At 38.2% G+C, this 20,885-nt stretch overlaps 1 protein-coding gene across 3 annotated transcripts in view; it reads right to left on the bottom strand.

Annotated features, from left to right (window-relative positions):
• Positions 1-961: 961 nt before the first annotated feature.
• FAM169A (family with sequence similarity 169 member A) overlaps positions 962-20,885 on the bottom strand; it is a 30,380-nt gene continuing 10,456 nt past the window's right edge. Inside the window, exons 3-14 of one of the 3 annotated variants that reach the window (XM_075526967.1) lie at positions 19,971-20,070; positions 18,829-18,914; positions 17,190-17,361; positions 14,715-14,894; positions 13,142-13,270; positions 12,817-12,923; positions 10,434-10,488; positions 9,961-10,099; positions 7,650-7,815; positions 6,044-6,250; positions 5,124-5,282; positions 962-4,958 (exon numbers count right to left, since the gene is read on the bottom strand). In XM_075526967.1, the coding sequence (XP_075383082.1) occupies positions 4,743-4,958; positions 5,124-5,282; positions 6,044-6,250; positions 7,650-7,815; positions 9,961-10,099; positions 10,434-10,488; positions 12,817-12,923; positions 13,142-13,270; positions 14,715-14,894; positions 17,190-17,361; positions 18,829-18,914; positions 19,971-20,070 (1,716 nt within the window). In that variant the 3' untranslated portion in view covers positions 962-4,742. Of the gene's footprint in view, positions 5,283-6,043; positions 6,251-7,649; positions 7,816-9,960; positions 10,100-10,433; positions 10,489-12,816; positions 12,924-13,141; positions 13,271-14,714; positions 14,895-17,189; positions 17,362-18,828; positions 18,915-19,970; positions 20,071-20,885 lie in introns of all 3 variants that reach the window. The other 2 variants (XM_075526965.1, XM_075526966.1) reach the window with 2 other exon arrangements.

The following is a 20,885-nucleotide window of genomic DNA, read 5'->3' as shown; positions in this document are numbered from 1 at the left end:
ACTGGGCACCACTGAGAAGAGTCTTGCTCCATCTTCTTTACACCCCCCCCACCCCCAGTATTTGTACACAAAGTAAGATCCTCCTCAGCTTTCTCTTCTCCAGGCCAAACAATTGCAGCTCTCAGCTTCTTGTATGACAGATGCTCCAAACCCTTTATCATCTTCATGACCAGATCATGTTTCAGATCTGGAAATCCAGCCAGGAAATGAAGCTAGCTGCTTCTGTACCAGCTTTCTAACTTCTCTTGCAGTACTTGATAGAGGCAGTACTTTAACTATACCGAAGTCTTCTCCTCTTACAGGCTATTTTGTTAGTTTAACACATTGCCCTAGTCTAGACTTAGTAACTTCCTATGATTTACTTCTTTGTGTGGTGACAAGTGATTTGAAACTAAGAGAGGGTTGCAAGCCGGTAAGTCATTTGCTTAGAGAGAGGGCATTTTGTCAGAACAGATAAACCTCCATTTAAGTTCTTGTTACTTTACCCTTTACTGCACATTAACAAGTAACATGAACAGAATACTTTAATCTACATTTTGTGCTACAAATACACGACTTGTTAGCTGAGTAACACAGTTGTTGCACTTAAGACATTTTAATGTACCACACTGTAGGGAGTGCATTACAGCATTTCTAGTTGGCTTCTCTATAGCAAACTACGTTAATAACTGCTAAGTTTACATCATCTTGCATAGTTGATATAAAAAGCAGAATGCATGCTGTAACATTCAGAACAGCCTATTCTATAGATTTTTTTAATAAAAGCCTGATGCATAAGCTAATTAAGTACAGGAAATTGTTTTAATTGATAGAAGATTTTTCAACTAATCTTTGAGCTTTCAAAGCTCTGTGGTAGCAGACAGATTGTAAAGTGATGCTAGTTCTAGTGAACTGAACCACTTTAAAACATGCCTCCTGTATAGCAGAAAGGACTCAAATACTAAAAACCAAGGAAAAAAAAAAATCACAAAATATAAGTTTAATTACTACTTCAAAATATTTCAAAGGCAGCCAAGACAGTTCCAAAAAAGAGAAAAAATTAACACTGTAACAAGACTTAAGTACAATACTCTAGAATAGCAACTCATCCTCCAATAAGATTTATAAACGGGGTATCACTAGTTTAGAAAACATCTAGCCACATTTGTGAAAATAAATTTGGAAGTGTATCCTCTTGGAAATAAAATTTTAGAATGGTCACTTAAAGCAGAGAAGCTGAAAGTTAGCCCTATTTGTTGCTATCTTTAACTTAGTAGTGTTGATGATGTTGTAAGTGATCAATTTGATTACTGACATCTACAAATGAAGTGGTATAAAAAAAGCAACAGACCAAGGTCAGACATCATTTCAAATAAGTTAAAAGCACTTTTGAAATAAGACATGTATACATTTTCATGTAAAGGGCTATGAAACATGAGAACAGCAAACAAGAATTCTGCATGACACGAAAATAGAACAAAAAGAGAACAGGGGAGAAGCAAAGCAAATCCTGCTAAAAATTAACAGGCAGTACAGAGACATTTGAACAAATGTTGGATTCCAATACAAAACCATTTACCATTTAAGTGCAGGGCTGAAGTCACAAGTTAGTGTTCTTTAAACTCTGTTCCTAGACTAAATAAAGCTCAAAAATACTGCTTGCTTTCACTGTACACATGTCGTTCCACAGCATGTTATAATAGCATTTAGTACAAACCTGTATAAAGTTGATGTTTTAATCATTGGTTGCTAGTGCAATAAGGTCTTAAAAATTCTTTAATAGTTTGATGGTAGTAAGACAGGCAGTTAACAGACCAAAAAGAAATCATCCAAGCTTAAAAAAGCTGTTTTTCCCAAGGTAAAACCATTCAGTCAATACAGTTGTCAGATATGTTCCCTTGCATTAATATAACAGAAGGTATAGACTATTGAACTACTATTCCAATGGGACAATCAGTACAGCAATAAAAACTATTGAAGTCAGTATTTTGATTTTGCTACTCTTTATTTACTGCAAGACGATTAATGCCAAAGAAGTTGTTGCAGAAATAAACCGCACCCTTTAGTTCAAAGTACTGCTGCCATCACAGTTAGAACAATGTCCAGTTTTCAAGACTGTACTGGTTATCAGAATTGCTAATTGTACCCCAACTGCCTGCATTCTGTATGTAACAGTCTGGCCATCAGCTACTATCTCAGATATCCCAGATTTACAGAGGTATCTACTCAAGAGTATACTTAAAGATGTGAATTTAAGTTCAGTATTTAAAACTAACTCACTGAAATGAGATCAGAATTATGATTGTTCTCAGTAGAAACCAAGACTGACCTAATCTAATAATCTTGTAATATTTATGTATTCAATATGCAAATGTCTTAGAAAGATACTAAACAAAATCAGTTCCAGCTTAGCCATGAAAAGTAAAAGCCAGATGAGCGATATTACCTTCTCACAAACACTGTTTTCTGACCACACAGGGCATACAAGCAATAAACATACATATCAAAAATCCACCCGGAAGTAATTGAAATGACTGGTATTTACTTTTCACAAGCAAAAGAATCCTTGACTTTTTGAAAGTGGATACATTTGTGTCAATTGACATATTCGGAAGATCACTCTTTAGTAAAGCTTGCTCCAAAAAATGGAAGATGAGTCACAATATACTGTATACAACCACCCTTTAAGCCACCAGCTCTCTCAAATCCCGAACTCTTAGCAATGCAATAGATGTATTTTCTAGCCACTTTTTTTTTTTTACACAATAGATCTCAGCAGCAAAAGAGAAGCCACACAGAAGAGAAGTTTTGTCTCATGTGCTTTATAGAAAATGCTTGATTAGTTTTAGAAATGCTTAAGGTTCACTTGAATATGTTTACAAACAATCATGAAAGTTCTTGAACTTTTATCAGTCATGGGGTTCTTGAGTACCTGTATGTACACTGATAGGAAGTTACAGCTACATAAAACAGTTCAAGAAACCTGGATTTAACTCTAATCCCATGCACCTTGAATCTGAAGTTTAGGTAATACACGTTTCTTAAAAACAGCTTTTTTTCCCCCGCTATAAGCTGTTCTTAACAGATTAAAAAGGAGCATGGTACTTCATCAGCTGAAAGAAATAGTATGAATGTATCTTATACCATTAAAATATCTTATAAATACGGTTAAGCTATATAAGCATAAAATCCAAAACAAGATTCTTATATTAGCTCCATAGAGGAATAAAAGTTAAGACAGCATTGCAACTATTCAAGTGAACCTTGTACTCGGAACTCCTGAAAAGCAATTTCTAGATACATCTGTTTGAGACAGAGACTAGTTCATCCATTCTAGAAAAGGCATATAGCCGGACAGATAGTGGTGTGATTTCCTGTTCTTAGAACCATTGTTCTTTCTTATTCCCGAGTTTTTAACCCATTACAAGAGGAGCTTCATTTACTGAAAGACACACATAGAAAACTAAGGAGTAACTTACTGTATGTCTGACAAATTAAGTTAAATATACAGTTTGCCAGGCAAACCTCTGAAGGAAAACATGTATGAAGCACCTGTTTTTATTTCTGTTCACATACATAAAGTTTGGTTGCTGCTTTTAAGAAAAACTGAACTGAGAAGCTATCATGCCAGGGATTACACCCAAATTAGAAAAAGTGGGAATCAGAAGGATTTGCAAGCAAACACCTGCTGACTCCTAAAGTCACAGAAGTTTGGCAAACAAGCATTTGCTGAAACACCCACTAATATTCACACTAATGAATGTCACAACCACCTGAAATGCCAGCACTCACAGAAGTCACACACCTGGCAGACAACATTTTAATAGTTACCCCACAGCACCAACCAAGTATTTGGAAAACACAAAGCACCACTTCCATCCAGACCAAAACAAGATCAAAAGTTGTCATATCCTTTTCCTGTAGTGTAACAACTAATCAAGTATCCACTCAACACATGCAAGTAGTAAGGAAGGCAGTTCAAACTGTTCCATACATGTACTAGAGTCTACACTCCATACACTCTGGAAAAAACTTGGGCTTACCGAGATGCTCACTTTGGAAGCTACAAATAGTTAATTGTGTAGGCATCTCTTCACGTAAAGAACTTTATTATCAGCACACACTATGGCAGATACTGCACTGTTTCTACTGACCAGCTGTTTCAAGTGATTCTCATGAAAGACAGACGCTGCTTATGTTGTTATGATCTACTGAGTTATACCTTCTTGTGTATTTTGAGACCTAGAATCACAGAATCTTACATTCTTTTAATCTCATCTGAGAAAAATCTATGGGGAGGGAACAAGAAGCGAGGAAGGATTTTTCTTGTTCTGCTTCTCTCCACAGTAGAGAACACAAAGTTATTAAAAAAACCAAATGCTAGAGTGATGTCTGGCCTCATGGAAGCCTATGGGAATTTAAGGGACCTTGATAGCGCCAGGATTCTACGCTGCATTTTTCCTCCATGACTGCCACCTCAAATATGCAAACTGTTCCCTTTGCTAGCACAACTGTATTTATTCAGCATGTATCCTTTATAAAAGGAGGAGCCTAGCTGTTTACTTTCATACTCTGATGCAGCTCAATGTCTACTGGTTAAGAATTCAAGAAAACTTGAGGAAAGGTAATGAATCCCAAGAGGAAGTCCAACCCAGAATTTTAAACATGTGTGTCCCCTGTCCCATATGGTTTAGTTACACCCTAGTGTTTTACACAAAATAACTTTCTTATAAATAGATGAATTAACAATCAATATTTCATTTTTAAACTGGCTTTCCTTTTTTCTTGGGTGGACCTTTGTAGCCTTTGGCCTTTCTTCGCAAGTTTCTCCGATCTACAATGGGTACCTCAATTTCTGCTTCCTCAGAGCTGCTGTCAGCAGCCCGCTCTGCTCCTGTCTGCGTGTACTGATCTACCTGCTCAGACTCTTCTGAGTGCTCTTCCAACTGGTTCTTCTGTCCTTCCTGTACAGAAGGCTGCTGAAAAGCAACACCCTCAAGTTGGACCACTATCAAAGAGCTCTGACTCAAGGCAACAGGGGCCTCCTGTGAGTTGTGCCCTGCTTCCTCATTTTGATCTTCCACTGAGGAAGCTGTTTTGGGCAATACGTTTTCAGAAACGGATTCTTCTGCTGTTTCAGTTACCACAGAGTTGGGCAAGTCATTGTCAGAGGGGTCCTCCTTCGATGCCGAAGCAGCTACATTTTCAATGATGGTCTTTTCAGATTCTTCTTCTTCAGTGCCCTCCTCCTCTACAGATGTATTTTCTTCAGTCAGCATTTCTGAATCATTTGCATTTAAAACCTGCTGGGGGAAGGGAAGGGTGCCAAAACAACCAAAGGGAGAATTAATTGAAGATACAAGAGGCTGAACAATGACTGCCCCTAGCTAGCAACCTCGGAGGATATTTTGGCATTCAGCAGTTTTTAATACTACATGTTCAGTCAAACCAGTCTTTTCCTCCTTTTTGCATGAGACTATTTTGTGAACTGCATTTGATATCCAGAGTTGCTTCTCCTGTTTTTGAATTCAAATTATTCAATGGATTATTCAGGTACAGTAAAAACATTCTGAAATTAATCCCAGGGAAAAAAATAAATTTTCATTTTAGACATATACAATTATCATTTTGCTAGCATATAAAAGTCTGCTTTTGCACTATAAACAAAACCCAGTAAAATCTGTGTTCTAGAAGGGTATTTTATCAGTAATTAATTGCTTGTACGCTTCACCAGGGCAGAATTACTATACAAAATAGGGATGTGGCTTTTCACTCAAATCGAACTAATATTTTAGTGAGAAAGAGCTGTTTCATTACTGCCATGGCAAACTGGAGCAGCATATCTTTCTTTTTGGTATCACGTGCCTATATGTCCCACTTCTGCATATTAAAACAGAAACATTAGTATATTCTGTTTATGGATTTACATCATCTGGCCTAATTGCTTCTCCCAAGAATTTCATATGATGGTAGGGGCTACTTTCTATCTGTTACTTAACAAAAGAAAAGCAGCAAATGTATGCTCTGAAGGAAAGATAACTTCACATTTTGTTTCAATTCTCACCTTCTCTGATACAGTGTCTTCTAAAGGTTTTGCCTGAGACTCAAGGATTATGGGAACAAACAGCGTTACAGGTTCCTCTTCTTGACTCTCAGACTGCAATTTTGATTCACCACTTAGAACTTCATTTGCTGTTTCCTCTTCGGCCGTAAGTGAGGTCTTACCAGTTTCTTCTGTTACCTCACCATTAAGAGGTTCTGATGGAGTTTCCTAAAAAAATTATCACATTCCTAAATCAAGATTATGCCCAGCCATTGCTCCCCAACACTAGTGGGTGTATCTGCGATGTAAATTTGCAGCTTAATGTGGGAAGCAGATAGTACACATTTCTAGGTACCCAAGCTAAGAAGGCAGAACTTAGCACAGAGTAGCTAACTTAACCAACGTATTAGCCTGGTGGTGTTGTCACCTGCACTAAGTTTCTGAACATAGCTTACACTTCGGAGCCAAGCCAAGCAGTTTTTATGCATCTCAAGCATACATGCTACAGTCATTCCTTAAACCCAACATTGTGTAAGATCCACTTTTCACCAATCAGTAAGAACATAAAACCCTGGAGGCATTGCTAGGCACAAAGGGTACTCATAGATTTAAATTCGAGCTGTTAACAGGTTGTAGATAAGAGTTGGATTTAAACAAAGCAGGCAACCTTTATGTGGAGAAGTAAGAGCAGCCAACAGTAGTCACTGAAGCATACCAGCTATTGGCTTCTTCAAAGAAACTTTTTTTAAAAAAAGTTAAGAGATACTGGATCAGATCTTGACCTTATTCCAGTACTCCAGCACATGTTGTCCTGGTTTCGGCTGGGATAGAGTTAATTTTCTTCCTAGTAGCTGGTATAGTGCTGTGTTTTGGATTTAGTATGAGAATAATGTTGATAACACTGATGTTTTAGTTGTTGCTAAGTAGTGCTTACACTGGTCAAGGACTTTTCCACTTCCCATGCTCTGCCAGGTGCAGAAGCAGCTGGGAGGGGGCACAGCCAGGACAGCTGACCCAAACTGGCCAAAGGGCTATTCCATACCATATGACATCATGCTCAGTATATAAACTGGGGGGAGTTGGCCAGGGGGCAGTGATTGCTGCTCGAGGACTGGCTGGTCATCAGTCAGCAGGTGATGAGCAATTGCTTTGTGCATCACTTGTTTTGTACATTATCATTATTATTTTCTCTTCCTCTGCTGTCCTATTAAACTGTCTTTATCTCAACCCATGGGTTTTACTTTTTTCCCCCCTTTTCTCTCTCCCATCCCACAGGGTGGTGGGGGAGGGTGAGCAAGCAGCTTTGTGGTGCTTAGTTGCTGACTGGGTTTAAACCATGACATATGTGAGCAGGAGAAATCAATTAAGAAAATTAGGTTGGTAGACAAGCTAGAAATTCACCTTACTGAAGATCCCATGAACTCTATTGTTCAAAATAAGTATAATGGAATATTCCCTGAAACTAATTCTATACTAGCCTTAGCTTCTCGGATATACTTCTCAATGAAGCATTGGTATGAAAATCAAAGAGTCAGAGTCACATGGATCAAGGCAGCAAGGACGATATTTAATAGAAACTGCAGTTGTATTCCAAACTTATCTGCTATCACTATCACATCCAGCTCACCTCCTTCTCACTCTGTTTCTCAGGGGGCGATACAGGTAGCTCCGCTTCTGGTACAGACTGGCCCTCATTTTCAACATTTGTTTCCTCATCCTTCTCAACAGTATGCTCCTCAGGTACTTCTACTAAGTCTTCAGAACTTTTAGATGTGTGGGCAGGAAGTCCCAGCCTGCAGCAGGTATTAAGATATATCCTTTAATCTTTTTGGTTAATACATAATTTTGGTGATCTCAGCAGGGAAATTCTTTCATGACCAATTATAAAGTGCTATCACATGCTTGCCATAGGAAATAAGAATCCAGAAAACTAAATACATCTAAAAATGGCTAACTTCTCATTAGGAGAAAAAGCATCAACTAGGAAAAATTGCTTTGGCAATTATAAAAGGAAGACATCTATCTCACCTCCATTTTATGGGAATGAAAGTTAGAAATTTGTTTAAGTTTGTTATTTTAAATTTAGAAAGTAGTAATCCATTACATATTTGGAAGCCACAATGGAGTGAGAAAGGAAGCAACTTCTCCCGCCCCCACTGTAGAAACAGTTTAAAATTATGGAGTTATAAAAGCAAATATGTTTGTATAATTGTTGAATATATATTACAGAGACCAGGACTGGAAAAGAATTCAAGGCAATAAACACATCATGGCTGAAGAAGATTCAAATCAGCTAGAGATTAAATTAGCAAATAGCTAAAGATGAAGCTCTGATGCATCTGATGGGTAGTAACACTATCTCAAACATTCAGTTCTCATTTTTGAGATAAAACTTAAATGAACTGGAAGTGTTAGATACAAGCAAAGAAAAAAGTACATGCAATAGCTTTGCAGGAGGCTGCTTCATGATCTTATAGTAAAGGCAGTAGTGGAGGGTTTTATCCCAGGTGCCAGTCTTGAGATGAAGGCACTCCATAGGACAAAGTCCCTGACAGAAGACCCTGCTGCATTTGCTAATGTGCATGGAAGGAGAGAACCAAGCTGACATCCTGCCCTGTTGCCATCAGGATTCCTCTTAGCTCTGCTCACAAACACCTGTTACACATCTTGTTCAAAGGAGCAGTGGCACCTTGTTGACTTCACTTTGCAAGGCCCAAAATACTGACATTCAATAATGGGCTAGCCCTCTCACATACCAACTAGCCAATTATAAGTAATAACAGGGCAAAGAATTTCTCAACCTGTGGCAGTGTCAAATCATGCCATTTGGCCTGTCTGAACCAGCTTAGGGCAGCACACTGACTAGTGCAGGACAGCAGTGCTGCATCTCTGTAGCTCCACAGAGCAATTTAAACACAAAAATTAGGCTGTATCTAGCTGAAGACCTCAGCTTTCCATGAAAAAAAAAAGACAACCACCGAACACAACTAGTTTTGTTTAAAGAAACCTAATGGAACAAGTCTGAGGGATTTCCTAGAAAATAATCAGGTTATCTTCAGTTCTTCAAAAGAGGTCTTTGGGGTTGCAGTGGGTTTTTTTGGATGAGAATGAGAGAAGGAGACACACACACCGGGGGGTGGGAGGCAGTGTGTGTCTATGAGCATACATATACTCACACACAGTAAGGGGGAGGAAGGAGCAATTACTTATTTAAAATAGCTGCAGTTCTGCTTTCTGGATGGAAGGCAGTGCAAATTAGTACTTCGGGCCCTATCTTGTATGAATTGTTATGGCACACAAGTGGTACAATTCTTCACTTCCCCACTTGACAATTATTACACAGGACAACACCCTTTAAACTGGAGACAACTTCCCCCTCCTCCCCGATGTAAGTTTGGATATGATGGTTTTAAACCAGAATTTGTCTAAACAAAGGGCTTTACTTTGAAGACAGGTTGCTACCTATAACTCTTTTGTTATTAAGTGACAAGCAGTAATCAGCTTCCAAACTAAACAGACTTTATTTTACTACAATATGCCACCATAACAAGATGTCAGGAAGGGACACCTCCCCAAAGATCACACATAGCATTGTGCATACATGTCCAGTTATATTATCGCAAGAAACTATGCTGTATGAATACAGATGTTTTTACCTTCATGCAGACTCAGTTATAACAGAACACGCTCAGCCCTCCTGTTTTCTTATTGTTATATCCAGTATCTGCTGAGCTTTCAGAGACACTACATTTTGGTGCAATCACTCTTCAGGTGATCTCAATTTTCTTTCTCACATTAGGCTTTATTTTTATTAATTTTAAAATCAAGCAAGTAGGAAGAAAGGAGAAGAAATACTAAGTAGCGCACTGAGACACTGATATAGTTTGTGACTGCCCAAGCAACAAAATAAGAAATCAGTAAAATATGGGCTCCTCTACCTGCTTTCTGACACATGAAGAGCATTTTCCTCATTTCCTTGGGAAGTTTCAGGTTCAGATTGCTGGCTTTTCTTTCCTATCCTGGGACGTTTTAAATGACTGCTTCGTACCCGAAGGTAAATGGAAGTTATGTTAGGGTCTTAGGGAAAAAAAACACCAAAACAACAAAATAAATGCAAGTGAACAAATGCAATCCAAGATCTGCATATAATTATTCCCCCTAATAGTTCACTAAAGAAACTGAGTGCAAGTAAAACAGCATTTCATTGTGGTACATTTTTCTGAATACACATGCATAATATCTTTACCAAGACTCATAACAATTTTATCTGAAGACCTCTGAAAGTTTTATGAGGTGAGGCATGTTTTTATACACTTTGCAGATGAATACTCTAAGACTGAAAGCAGTAAAAGAGCTTGCTAACCTATTAATCCACAGTAATCACAATAGTGATAAGCAAGGTTATTTTTACCTGCAGATGTGCTTGCATGGACATGTGTTGATTCTTTACGTTTTTGGGAGTCAGCCTGTAAAGCAAAAGCAGAGCTAATGTTATTCCAAAAACTTCTCAATTGATTGAAATACCTTCATCTCCCTATCTGTGGTGGCATCTTTCTAAAGCACTATTTCATAGTAATGATCCTGTGGAAGAGCAGCTACAACCATTCTTAATTTACGATACTTACATGTATGTATCTTATCTCTCAGATTTTTTTTTTAATTATCTTTATTACAAGGATGAAGATTTTTTCTGCATTTTACTTCTGGTCTCAACACAGAAGATTAGATTTGAAAGTAACTGTCATTATAAACAATACTACCAAGTTTTTTTCCCCAACCATTCCGTTTATAACAGGTGTCCACATAATTAAATGCTAGAAGTCTTTTTTTGTTGTTTCCCCTTTCTGTATAACCCAAGGAACTATACTAGCTACAAAATTTAACAGGAAAGTTTTATTTTTATATTTGTATTCTCTTTTGTAGTCTTATTTTTGTTGTGACATGCAACAGACTGTGGCAGCCCATGTACAAAAAAAGAGATCAGACAAGAAAAAAACAGAACTTAGTGATACAGCAGTAACACAGGTTACATGCACCATCAGCACAAGAGGCTGCTTATGTCAGAGTTCCCTATCCCTAGAGCTCTTTTGCCTCTTGTTCTTCCCCACCATCTCAATGCTTCCATTTTTTCTGCAAGTTAGCCAAGGAATCAGTGGTCAAGCACTTGATACTCTGAAGTGGGTACAAGCTGTACATGTTAAAATAAAGTTATGCACATTGCTCTTGCTTAGCTGCTGGAAGTAATCTAGAACTGGCAATAACCAGCATCCAGGTGTTCTGCTGCCTTTCCAGCCTCACTTCCAGTACTACCCAAGAAGGCCAGCAAAAAGTGGCCATATCTACATTCTGCTGCTTGAAATAGTTTCAAGTGAGTTTTAAATAAGTAAGAATTTGTAGACTAATGACAAGTTATTCTAGCATTAAAACACACAAAATAGGGAGCACTAAGTGAATGGTGAAAATTAAAGTTGGGGAATGTTTTTTCCTGGTTTGGGGGAAGGTGGGGTATTTTGTTTGGTGGTCCAACCATTTTCAAAGCATTGCAGAACTGCTTATAGATAGTGCAGGTGCCAAGAAGAGAGCTGCCAGCAATTCTACCAAGCTATGAGGAGCACTTTGGTATCTACCATCTTCTTGTTCTGGAAGAAGGCAAGAGACAGGGCTTGAGTTCTTAAGTCACACCAACAAAAACTGTAAGAACTATTATCCCTCTGCTATCTTCTTTGAGTATAGCCATATAGCTCTACAACCAAAACATACTTTTTTAGATCATTTTGCTGATATGATCATTATTGGAATCTGAATCTAGAACTCAGTGATGATGCTCAAAGACACTGTTACAAATGAAAGACAACTAAGAGTTGTTGCTTCTGGGTCATTTAGAGACAAAAACATCACTACTTTGCTGTCAGTTTTGCTTAGGGAAATGCTAATTTTCTCAACTGGGAAAAGTGACATTTAACTTACATTTCAAATTTAAAGTTTAGATATTGATAGCCAAGAGTATCGACTCAGCCATTATTCCCTACTTTTAATTAAAGCATTGACTTCTATGAGAGCATGGTCACATCAATACTACAGACAGTCCTGAAGCACACAAATCCATGCTCACTATATTTGGAGCTACAAGTTATTCTCAAGTACATTCTGTGTGGCCTCAGAACACAAATGAGAGAGGAACAGCTTCATAATATTCAAAGACACAAATATATTCATGACCACATATGCTTATGTAGCTGAAATCTGGCTGATATTTCAAATACACACAAAGAAAGCTGCAGTGCTTCTATATGGACAATGTATAACTGAATGCAAACCAAACACCTTCTGTTGTATTGAACTGTGACACGAGTGTGCAATTCTATAAAGACTTTTCCTCATTTTCTCCACTCTTACAATGACTATACTGTTCAACAGCCTTTCTAGACAGTTTAATCTTGGAGCCAGTTGAAATATCATCCCTTCTCTAATCTGCTAGCAAACAGCTTAAATTATAGAGCCTCACAGCTGTGGCACTGACCCTCTACGTTCATGGGGACGCCCCACGACCACTGCCCCCCGCCCCCTGCAAAAAAGACCCCAGTATTTTTAGCCCCAGCTTAGTTATCAGTGTTACACTGGAGGGAAGCATAACATCCACCCGAAAAGTAACAAAAGTATTTGTCTTTTATATATAGTGCAGACTTAAGCCAATTCAATCATAATGAGATGGACAAAAAGCATTTCTCATACTTTGTTTTTAGTAAAAAAGCAATCAAAAAAAAAGAGGTAACAGTATGTGTACCTACACCTACCTGTGTTTCTAGCTTAGTCTTCTGTCCACTTGCTTCAGGTACTGCTGCAGACTGCAAAAAATTATCCTCTGCTTGAACACTCTTATGTTGTTTCTGTGGGGCCTCTGCTGTTAAGATTTAAAAGAGGAAACAGGGAAACAGGAAATTATAGTGCCTTTATATAACAATTAACCATTCCAAATATGATCTCACAGATCTCAGGACAAAAAAAAAATTTTTCTGCTAGTTTCCATGGGCAGTGTTCACAGAAGTCACTGAGGTACTTGTAGAGTGTTTGTTCAGCTTTGTAAAAGTTTCAGAAAACAACAAAACAAAACATCCATACCTGCAGTTTCCAGCTTTTCCCTTTGCAACAGAGACATAATAGATGTTCTCTGGAACCAATATCCTGGTCCCTCCACTTCCCACAAAAGGTTATGGTCCCCAGGGTACTTCTCAAGATATTGCTTAGAAGCTGAACAAACATAAGAAAAACCATTATATTATATACACTAGACACTTGGCTGTACCTCAGTTTTTAAAGTTTATCTGAAATCAAGTTGATTTGCAATCTTCCATCATACACAAACCACCACAGAAAGAATGGTTCAACAAAACAGTTGAGTGAAACATACATAATATTGCTTTACCCTACTTATCCTTCTCAATAAATCCTTTCTTCAGGTTTAAACACTTTCCATTATTATCTTAAACTGCAAACAAAGATGGATAGGGTTTTCTTCTTCTCCTCTAAGCACCCACTTCACAGCTTCACTGGTCACTGTCCCTGCTAATCACAAGATGCAATCCAGGATGGAAGGGCTCTTAGGCAAAGGATATAGTCAAGTGATTTTTGTCACCCCACATTATTATAGGCATCTGTGAAAAGCACTCTTTGGGAAGGCGAACACATTACCATTGCATGGTTTATCATCCACTCACTGTTCGCTTCTGGAATATTTTCTTCTCTGCTGTCCCTTCATCTCTTTTCTCCCAACAAACATACTAAACATCCATGTGGAGAGGCATGCTTTGACATTATTCTGTAGTAGCTACCAGGAAAACTACTGTTTTCCACCTGATTCACTATTGATGCATAATCTCAGTGGACAAGATCTTTGTCATATCATTCCTTGACCAGGGAAATGGACTAGTCATTAAATTCTGCTCAAGACAGTTTGCTGGTTGAAGCCTAACAAACTAGGTCTAGTCAGATCCAACAACAGACAGTGGTACTTGGAAAAGTAGAAAATTTCCAGTGGTTAAGAAGGCCAGATGAAAGTGTTCATAGAAGGAGCTTGGCAAATGGCCTGAGAGTAGAACAAGCCTTGAGAAACAGGGCAAATGAAATGTGCTTCTTGCCTGAAGACAGCCCCAAGCAACATTGTTTCCAGAATGCATGTAATTTCTTAGATGACTTAACCTTCTTGGGTTACTAGTGGAAGAGCCATAAGTGTTTTCCTTGTACATTAGAACTCTGCCTTCTTATACTCAAGTTAAAACATAGCCTAGTATGTCCATTTGACCAGAATTTCTGAGTAAACATGAATTAAATGACCTTGTGAGGCTTAGGTGTGAGCAAGAAAAAGGTACTACAAGGAAGACAGACATTAGATCACACACAGAAACACCTCAGCCCATTCTGGAGGCTTCAGGGGGACACAGTGGTAAACTTCACGGCAGAAGAAAGCAAACAGAAATCAAATAATCTAATCTCATGTAGAGGATTAAAAAAAATCTAATTAGGAACTACTTCACCATCTTAAACAAATCAGGATTTTTAGCCTTCACTGAAGAGCAGAACATTTAATACAGGAACTGAGGATGCAGCCACAAACATGGAGCTTGAATAACAGCACTCATTTGGACATGTAAAGGAAGCACAAAGAAGATCAGAAGAAAAAAATTAAAGAGCTTGCCTGCATATGTGAAGGATGACAGGGGGTACCGTAGGCCAAGACGGTCATCAGTAAAGGAATCCACAAAGTCTTCCAATATGATTAGCCCAGAGTCTTTCCCACGATGTTTCTTTCTTACAAATATTGTGTCTAGCACTGGCAGCCTATAATTCTGACCACGATAAGAGCTACAAACACTTCCTGAAGTCATAGGAGGGGAAAAACTATCCATCAGTACTTCAGCATTGACATGCTGCAGCATGGATTTTAGCATATTCAAATAAACACTTTTATAATTTATAAAAATTATACCAACCTACATAATTGTAAGACACACAACATTATATTAAAAATTATAAAAATAATTTATAACATTCATTAAAAATAATTGCTATCAGCCATTTATTGGTTCTTTGGGCAAGCTTCATAATGTTGTCAAAATATATTAATGTGATTAATACGTTAGCAAAGGTTTGTAGTACCAGAAAACAATAGTAGAGATAGAAAGAAAAGGCTCACTTTGAAATCTCACTATACAATTCCATAGGAAAACTATACTAAAAATGAAGCTGAAAGAGGGAGGATGGGAAAGAAGACAATAAAATTCTTGAATTGCACTTTTATGTAGATTACATCACTCCTCAGGACAAATATGAAGACTGTAATTCAGCTCTTGCTTAAAGACTAGAACAATAATTCCAATTTTTTAAATGAAACCACAAAAAATCCTAGGACACTTCACATTGGAATTCTCCCATAAACAACACATTATCCACAATTAAACAAAGATGAAACTGACTGTCACAACACACAGGTACTTCAGCATCAGAGGATTTAAAGGGTAGCTATGGACTCAGTGGTGACAAAGGGATGCTATATAATGGCATTAAGATAGCCCACCAACTACTCTCCAATCCATTTTCAGGCCCTCATTTTGAGTCAGCGTGGACTGTGCCAAAAAGTTGACCTTTCCTCTAACAAGGCCAAAGAGAAGCATACAGTTGTCTATACAACATAGTTAGTCTTTGCAGCCTTGTACTTTTGAGACCAATGAACATATTTATCTTCATTTTTCAAGCAAGGAAGACATGGGCGAGAGGTTAGATTACTTGGGTACTCTTTGGGATACCAGTCAAGCTCCACCACTCTTTCCTAACCATCTGTTTCCAGAGGTTTTTTTCTCCATGTAGACTACTCATTTGTAGAATACAACACACAATCAAACATGGGTGAAATATTAATAATGCCTAGAAAGATCACCCTTCAGTGTCTGCTAACTCAGGACAAGTAGATGAGAGGACATCATGAGAAATATAACAAGTAAGCACGAGTACAGCAAAACTTGCCACAGTGTCCCTGTTCTAGACTAGAAATAGAATCACTACTCTAATTTCCAGCTGTAGAAGGCCACAACAAAAATCACTGCAATGTAAACACTACTTTGTGACCACCACACTACAACAATTTTGACATTAAAAATATTGAGACTTATACAAATTATGCAATGCATAATTTCTTTAAAAAAAGAAAAAAAACAGAAAGAGACAATGAAGACAATTAGAACAAATTAGCTGGTTGCTCTTCTATCTTGACTGCCAGACCAGAACAGGTCAGTGACCCAGACAGTTTACTATTTTATTTTTAACAGTTCGCAAAGGTGTATATGTATGTTAGATGGGGGAAGTTTCCAGCGAGCCTCCAGTACCACCATTAATCCTGAATTAGTTAACCCGCTCTAGAGATGAAACCATGCCAGACTATCTCCTTGATCCAAATATTGATATTCTACAAAGTGCTATCAATGTGCTAACCAGCCCACCCAAATACTAAATTTTATGCAGCAAAAAATGAGAAACACAAATTCCAAAATAACTAAAGGGAAATTATATGTTCTAGAAAGAGAGAACAACAACACAGGAAGCCTGTAACATTAATAACATAAACCTGCCAGCTCAATTGTAATCTCTGAGGGAATGCATGTGTGGAAGGAAAGGGAATCTCTTTTGTTATCACCAAACTCCTCAGCTGTAGCTGAATCTTATGCCTGTGAGCAAAGTTTCTATGCTGTCATGCTATAAAATGTTTAAGTGATAATAACATCTGATTCTACAATCATTTCAGACAAACAGGATCTCTGCATTCTGGAGATAGGTCAAAAAACAAAACAAAAAACCAAAACACCAAGCACAGTCCAATCCAACCATAAACAATTGTTCTACAGGAAAAAAATTAAAAAGCTTTCAGGTATACCTCATTACAATTTTAAACATATTTTGTAGAATATGAAGACATCCAAGAACTTGCTTAGATTGCTAAAGCATGTAAGCATTTAAGCTAGAAATTTTAACAGCAATCTGACCTCTTATGATTTCAGGAAAACACCAACTCATTAGGCCTGCAAGGCTCATAAAGTCTACTAAATACAATATTCTTCAAATAAGCTCCCTATCTCCCCCCCTCTACTCCCCCAAATCCCACAATACTCAAGTGTTTTACCTCTAGGTTTAACAGAATAGAATCCAACAGCCTCTCCTTTTTTCCACATGATCTTAGCATAGTCATTGCTACCATGACAGAGAAATGGGATCTCATTTCTTTCCATTTCTTGTGTCCGATAGATAATTCGATTCAGAACATAGAGAACAATCCTCTCTCCAACAGACTTCACCTAAGGAAACACAGAAGAACATTTTAGAATAGCGGTCAGATTAGTTAATACTCACATATCAGGGACCTTATTTTTCAAAGTTGCCAGTTAACACAGCTGCAGATGGAGTCAAGAGAAGCTATAAGTGCTAAAGCAGGATGAAGCTCTGGGGTTGGAGGGCAAGGAGATGCCTGGAAGCCATGGCAATAGGTTATGTATAAAGCACTAGCACAGACAGAGGATATTTCACAACTTCAGTGTCACTCCTAATCAATAGGTAAAAGCTGAGAGAAGTTCTGGGAGTGGGGCAGTGGGGGCAATGTTTTGATTTTAACTCAAAACTCTTTTTGGATTTAAAAAACATTCAAACACAATAGCAGTACACCAGCCTCAGACTTCCCAGGCTAACTGGTAACTGGAGTCCTACAAAGGACAAATGATGAGCCTCATGGGGTAGCAGGACTTGGCACACTCAATCACTGCTGATAGAGTGGCAGAGAACAGGACATTATGCAGTGGAAGAACTAGTTACAACAGTTTGAGGCATGAAACAAGGAACTCAATATCCTTTTCTTTGTCCTGCAGGGTTCCTTTAACATATGAAATTTAATTTCACCACTATCTTACCCACTGTGAAGGAAGAATGGGGGAACCATGCTCTTCCCAATGCCCAGTCTCAGCTGCCCTACCTGTAAAGGATTCTGCTTTCCTGATTTAATCACCATCCTACCATTAAGAAGCACATGGAAAACAAGGCTACATGTCAAATTCTCTAGAGTAAATTAAAAAATACAAAATAAAAAAATCAGTGCCCAGATTCCATGAGCAGATATAAATTACACTCCTGGAAAAATACAGATTGCTAGTTTTGGAAGAAAACAAAACTCCATGCTACACAGGTGTCAGTAATGGTAACAAAGGTCAATGATGAGCAATAAATCAGATACCACTCAACTTACTTTCCCAAACCTCATGTATTGCCACTGCAAGCCACATGCTCCAGCTCGCCTCTATCACACAGGTTCCCAACAATATTTTTAGCTTACTAGTCTCCTGATAAGACCAATAGGTACAATGCTATGGTACATGCATTGGTACCAGTACATGCCTGGTGGTATGGTACCAGCTTTGTACAATAGGTACTGCTATGGTACAATGTACCACTCTACTAAGACGTTTCAATATGGCCAGATATATGACGTTCTAAAGACTAAAGAAAACCTCTTAACATTGTTAACATCTAAATAGCTTACATACAAAGCTACTGTACGAGTCACTCTTGCTCTAGACACTATCTTTACAACCAAGTTCCGTTCCCCCTAGATCTTATTCCTCTATTCCCATTGACCTTGCTTTTGATTTGAGACAGCCAACTCATTTCTGAATGAAATGAAAACATGTAACATCTCACACACTAGCTGTTTGCCATTACTTGCCATTATCTTGAAAGATAAGAATAATTGCTAGGTGAATGTTGGAGCACTTTACCTGAAGAAGCCCCTGTCTAGCAGGGACAGATGTTCTCACAATGTCATCAATTGACCACCACTGGTCAGCAAGATACAGGGCTGCAGCTTGAAAGAAACAAGGGGAAATAAAGTTAGTGATTCTTACCATTCCAAAAGAAACATATTAATTAAAACTGCTAAACAATTAGAAATAACACTGTAGCAACCAAGTTAAGCATCTTCTAGTTGGCACTGTATTAATGCAGCTCTTACTACCCTAGCACAACAAATGTGGTGCTATACACCCCCCATATGCAATGCTTCTGAGTCCAAAACTTGTTTAAGAACTGAGAACAATAAAACCAAAGGCAGATTTTGTGCAGTATGACATACAGGAACTGTTTTTCAGACATAAGCACTATCCTTCATCACTGTGCTCTAGCACCTCCTTCCACTAAAAACCAGGCCTGCCAAGAGGAGTCCCATTCATATATGTATTTTAGTTTTGGGTTGCTAATGGATATTGATATTGAAACTGTGCAAGTTTTAGGGAGTCAGATGAATCTAAAAAGGCTGATGGCTATGTGATTAGCAATCAGGAAGAGTTTAATCTATGGGCATTTGTGGCAAACTTGGCCATCACATACATGGCATTAAATGGAAAGAGAAGGAAACATGGAGGACTGGAAGGGAAGGGAGACAAAAACCCCCAAAACCAGTGAGATATCATCTTAGCTAGAGCTATGTTAGGACCTAAAGCTAAAAACAAATTTACACTTGATGCTGATCAATCACTCCTAATAAAAACCATCTAAATTCATGGGCAAATTAATGGATTCTATGAATGCTCAAGTAAGTTCCTCTTGGAGAGGCGAGGTATACATAAAGAGATCAAGAGGTACAAGTTGTACTTGGATTCAGATGAGCACCATGTTATTTTGCTATGTATCTTCTGAATTCAATGGGTCCAATTTTACTCTGATTAGTGTGTCAAGTTCTATCACTTGTGTATATGAATCCACAACAAAAATAATAGTATGGGAACAAGAACACAGTGAACAACAAATGCAAAAGTGGCAAAGTTATGAGCTACACTAGCATGGAACGAGCAAGGGCCTGGTTACACATACATGTCACAGAAAAAGAAACAGCAACACAGAGATTAAAATCTTAACATGAAACCTGTGAGCGAGTCCCTTGGTGCAAATAAAGCAAGAACTTTGTGTGTCTGCTCTTCACCATAAAGAGGAACGAAGCCCACACTTGACAACCTAATAGGAACCTGAAACAAGAATGTACAATACTTCAATAGACTCTGGCTAAAACAAATTTAGTAAAATATACAGCAAATGTTTAGCAGGGTAAGCAAGATGAATGTTGAAAATCAAGTGCTTAACAGTTAACTGTAAAGGACAAGCACCAGACCCCAGCCCTTACTTTAGGCATTTCTTCCTAAAGACAGACCACATTACAAAGAGCTCTGTCAAGCTCTGGCAGATTTAGCTACAGTAATTTATACTGTTACAGCTCTCTGCTGTCAGCAGCTTGCATTTTTGTGCACAACTGAAGTTGTGCAAAGAGCCAGCAGTATGTTCACTTCAACTGTCCCAGCTGTGCAAGCTGTCAAAGCCAACAGAAGAACAAGGCATGCAGTCAAGCACAGAAAAACTGGCACAGCAAAACTGCTGTTTGTTAACACGAGCCCTAGTGTGCTAAGGTGGGGAGGGGCTGGATTCAAAAGGGTTCTCTTCCCTTGAATTGCACAAATTTTGAAAATTCCAAAGTTGTCTGCTTCATTTCCCCTCAGAACAATGTGAGAAGGGTCAAATCAATCCACCTTTTAAGGAGTTGAGTACTTTTGTAGAAATGCATTTTGATATTGAAATTCACATGTTTTCAATATTTAATTAATGCATAAAAACTAGACAGACATTATGGTGTGGTAAATAGACTTGCTTACCCAGTTCAAGATTATGAGATGCTATGCCACAAACAAGGATATTAATACAAACAAGTATTTAGGCATACAGGACCTGCAAAAATGCAGGAAAGTACTCAAGACCCTGCTTCTGCCAAGGAATCTGCAGCACTGACCTT

Source organism: Mycteria americana, chromosome Z, assembly GCF_035582795.1.
Source record: "Mycteria americana isolate JAX WOST 10 ecotype Jacksonville Zoo and Gardens chromosome Z, USCA_MyAme_1.0, whole genome shotgun sequence".
Classification (NCBI taxonomy): Eukaryota; Metazoa; Chordata; class Aves; order Ciconiiformes; family Ciconiidae; genus Mycteria; species Mycteria americana.
This window is presented reverse-complemented; position numbering and strand designations above follow the sequence as displayed.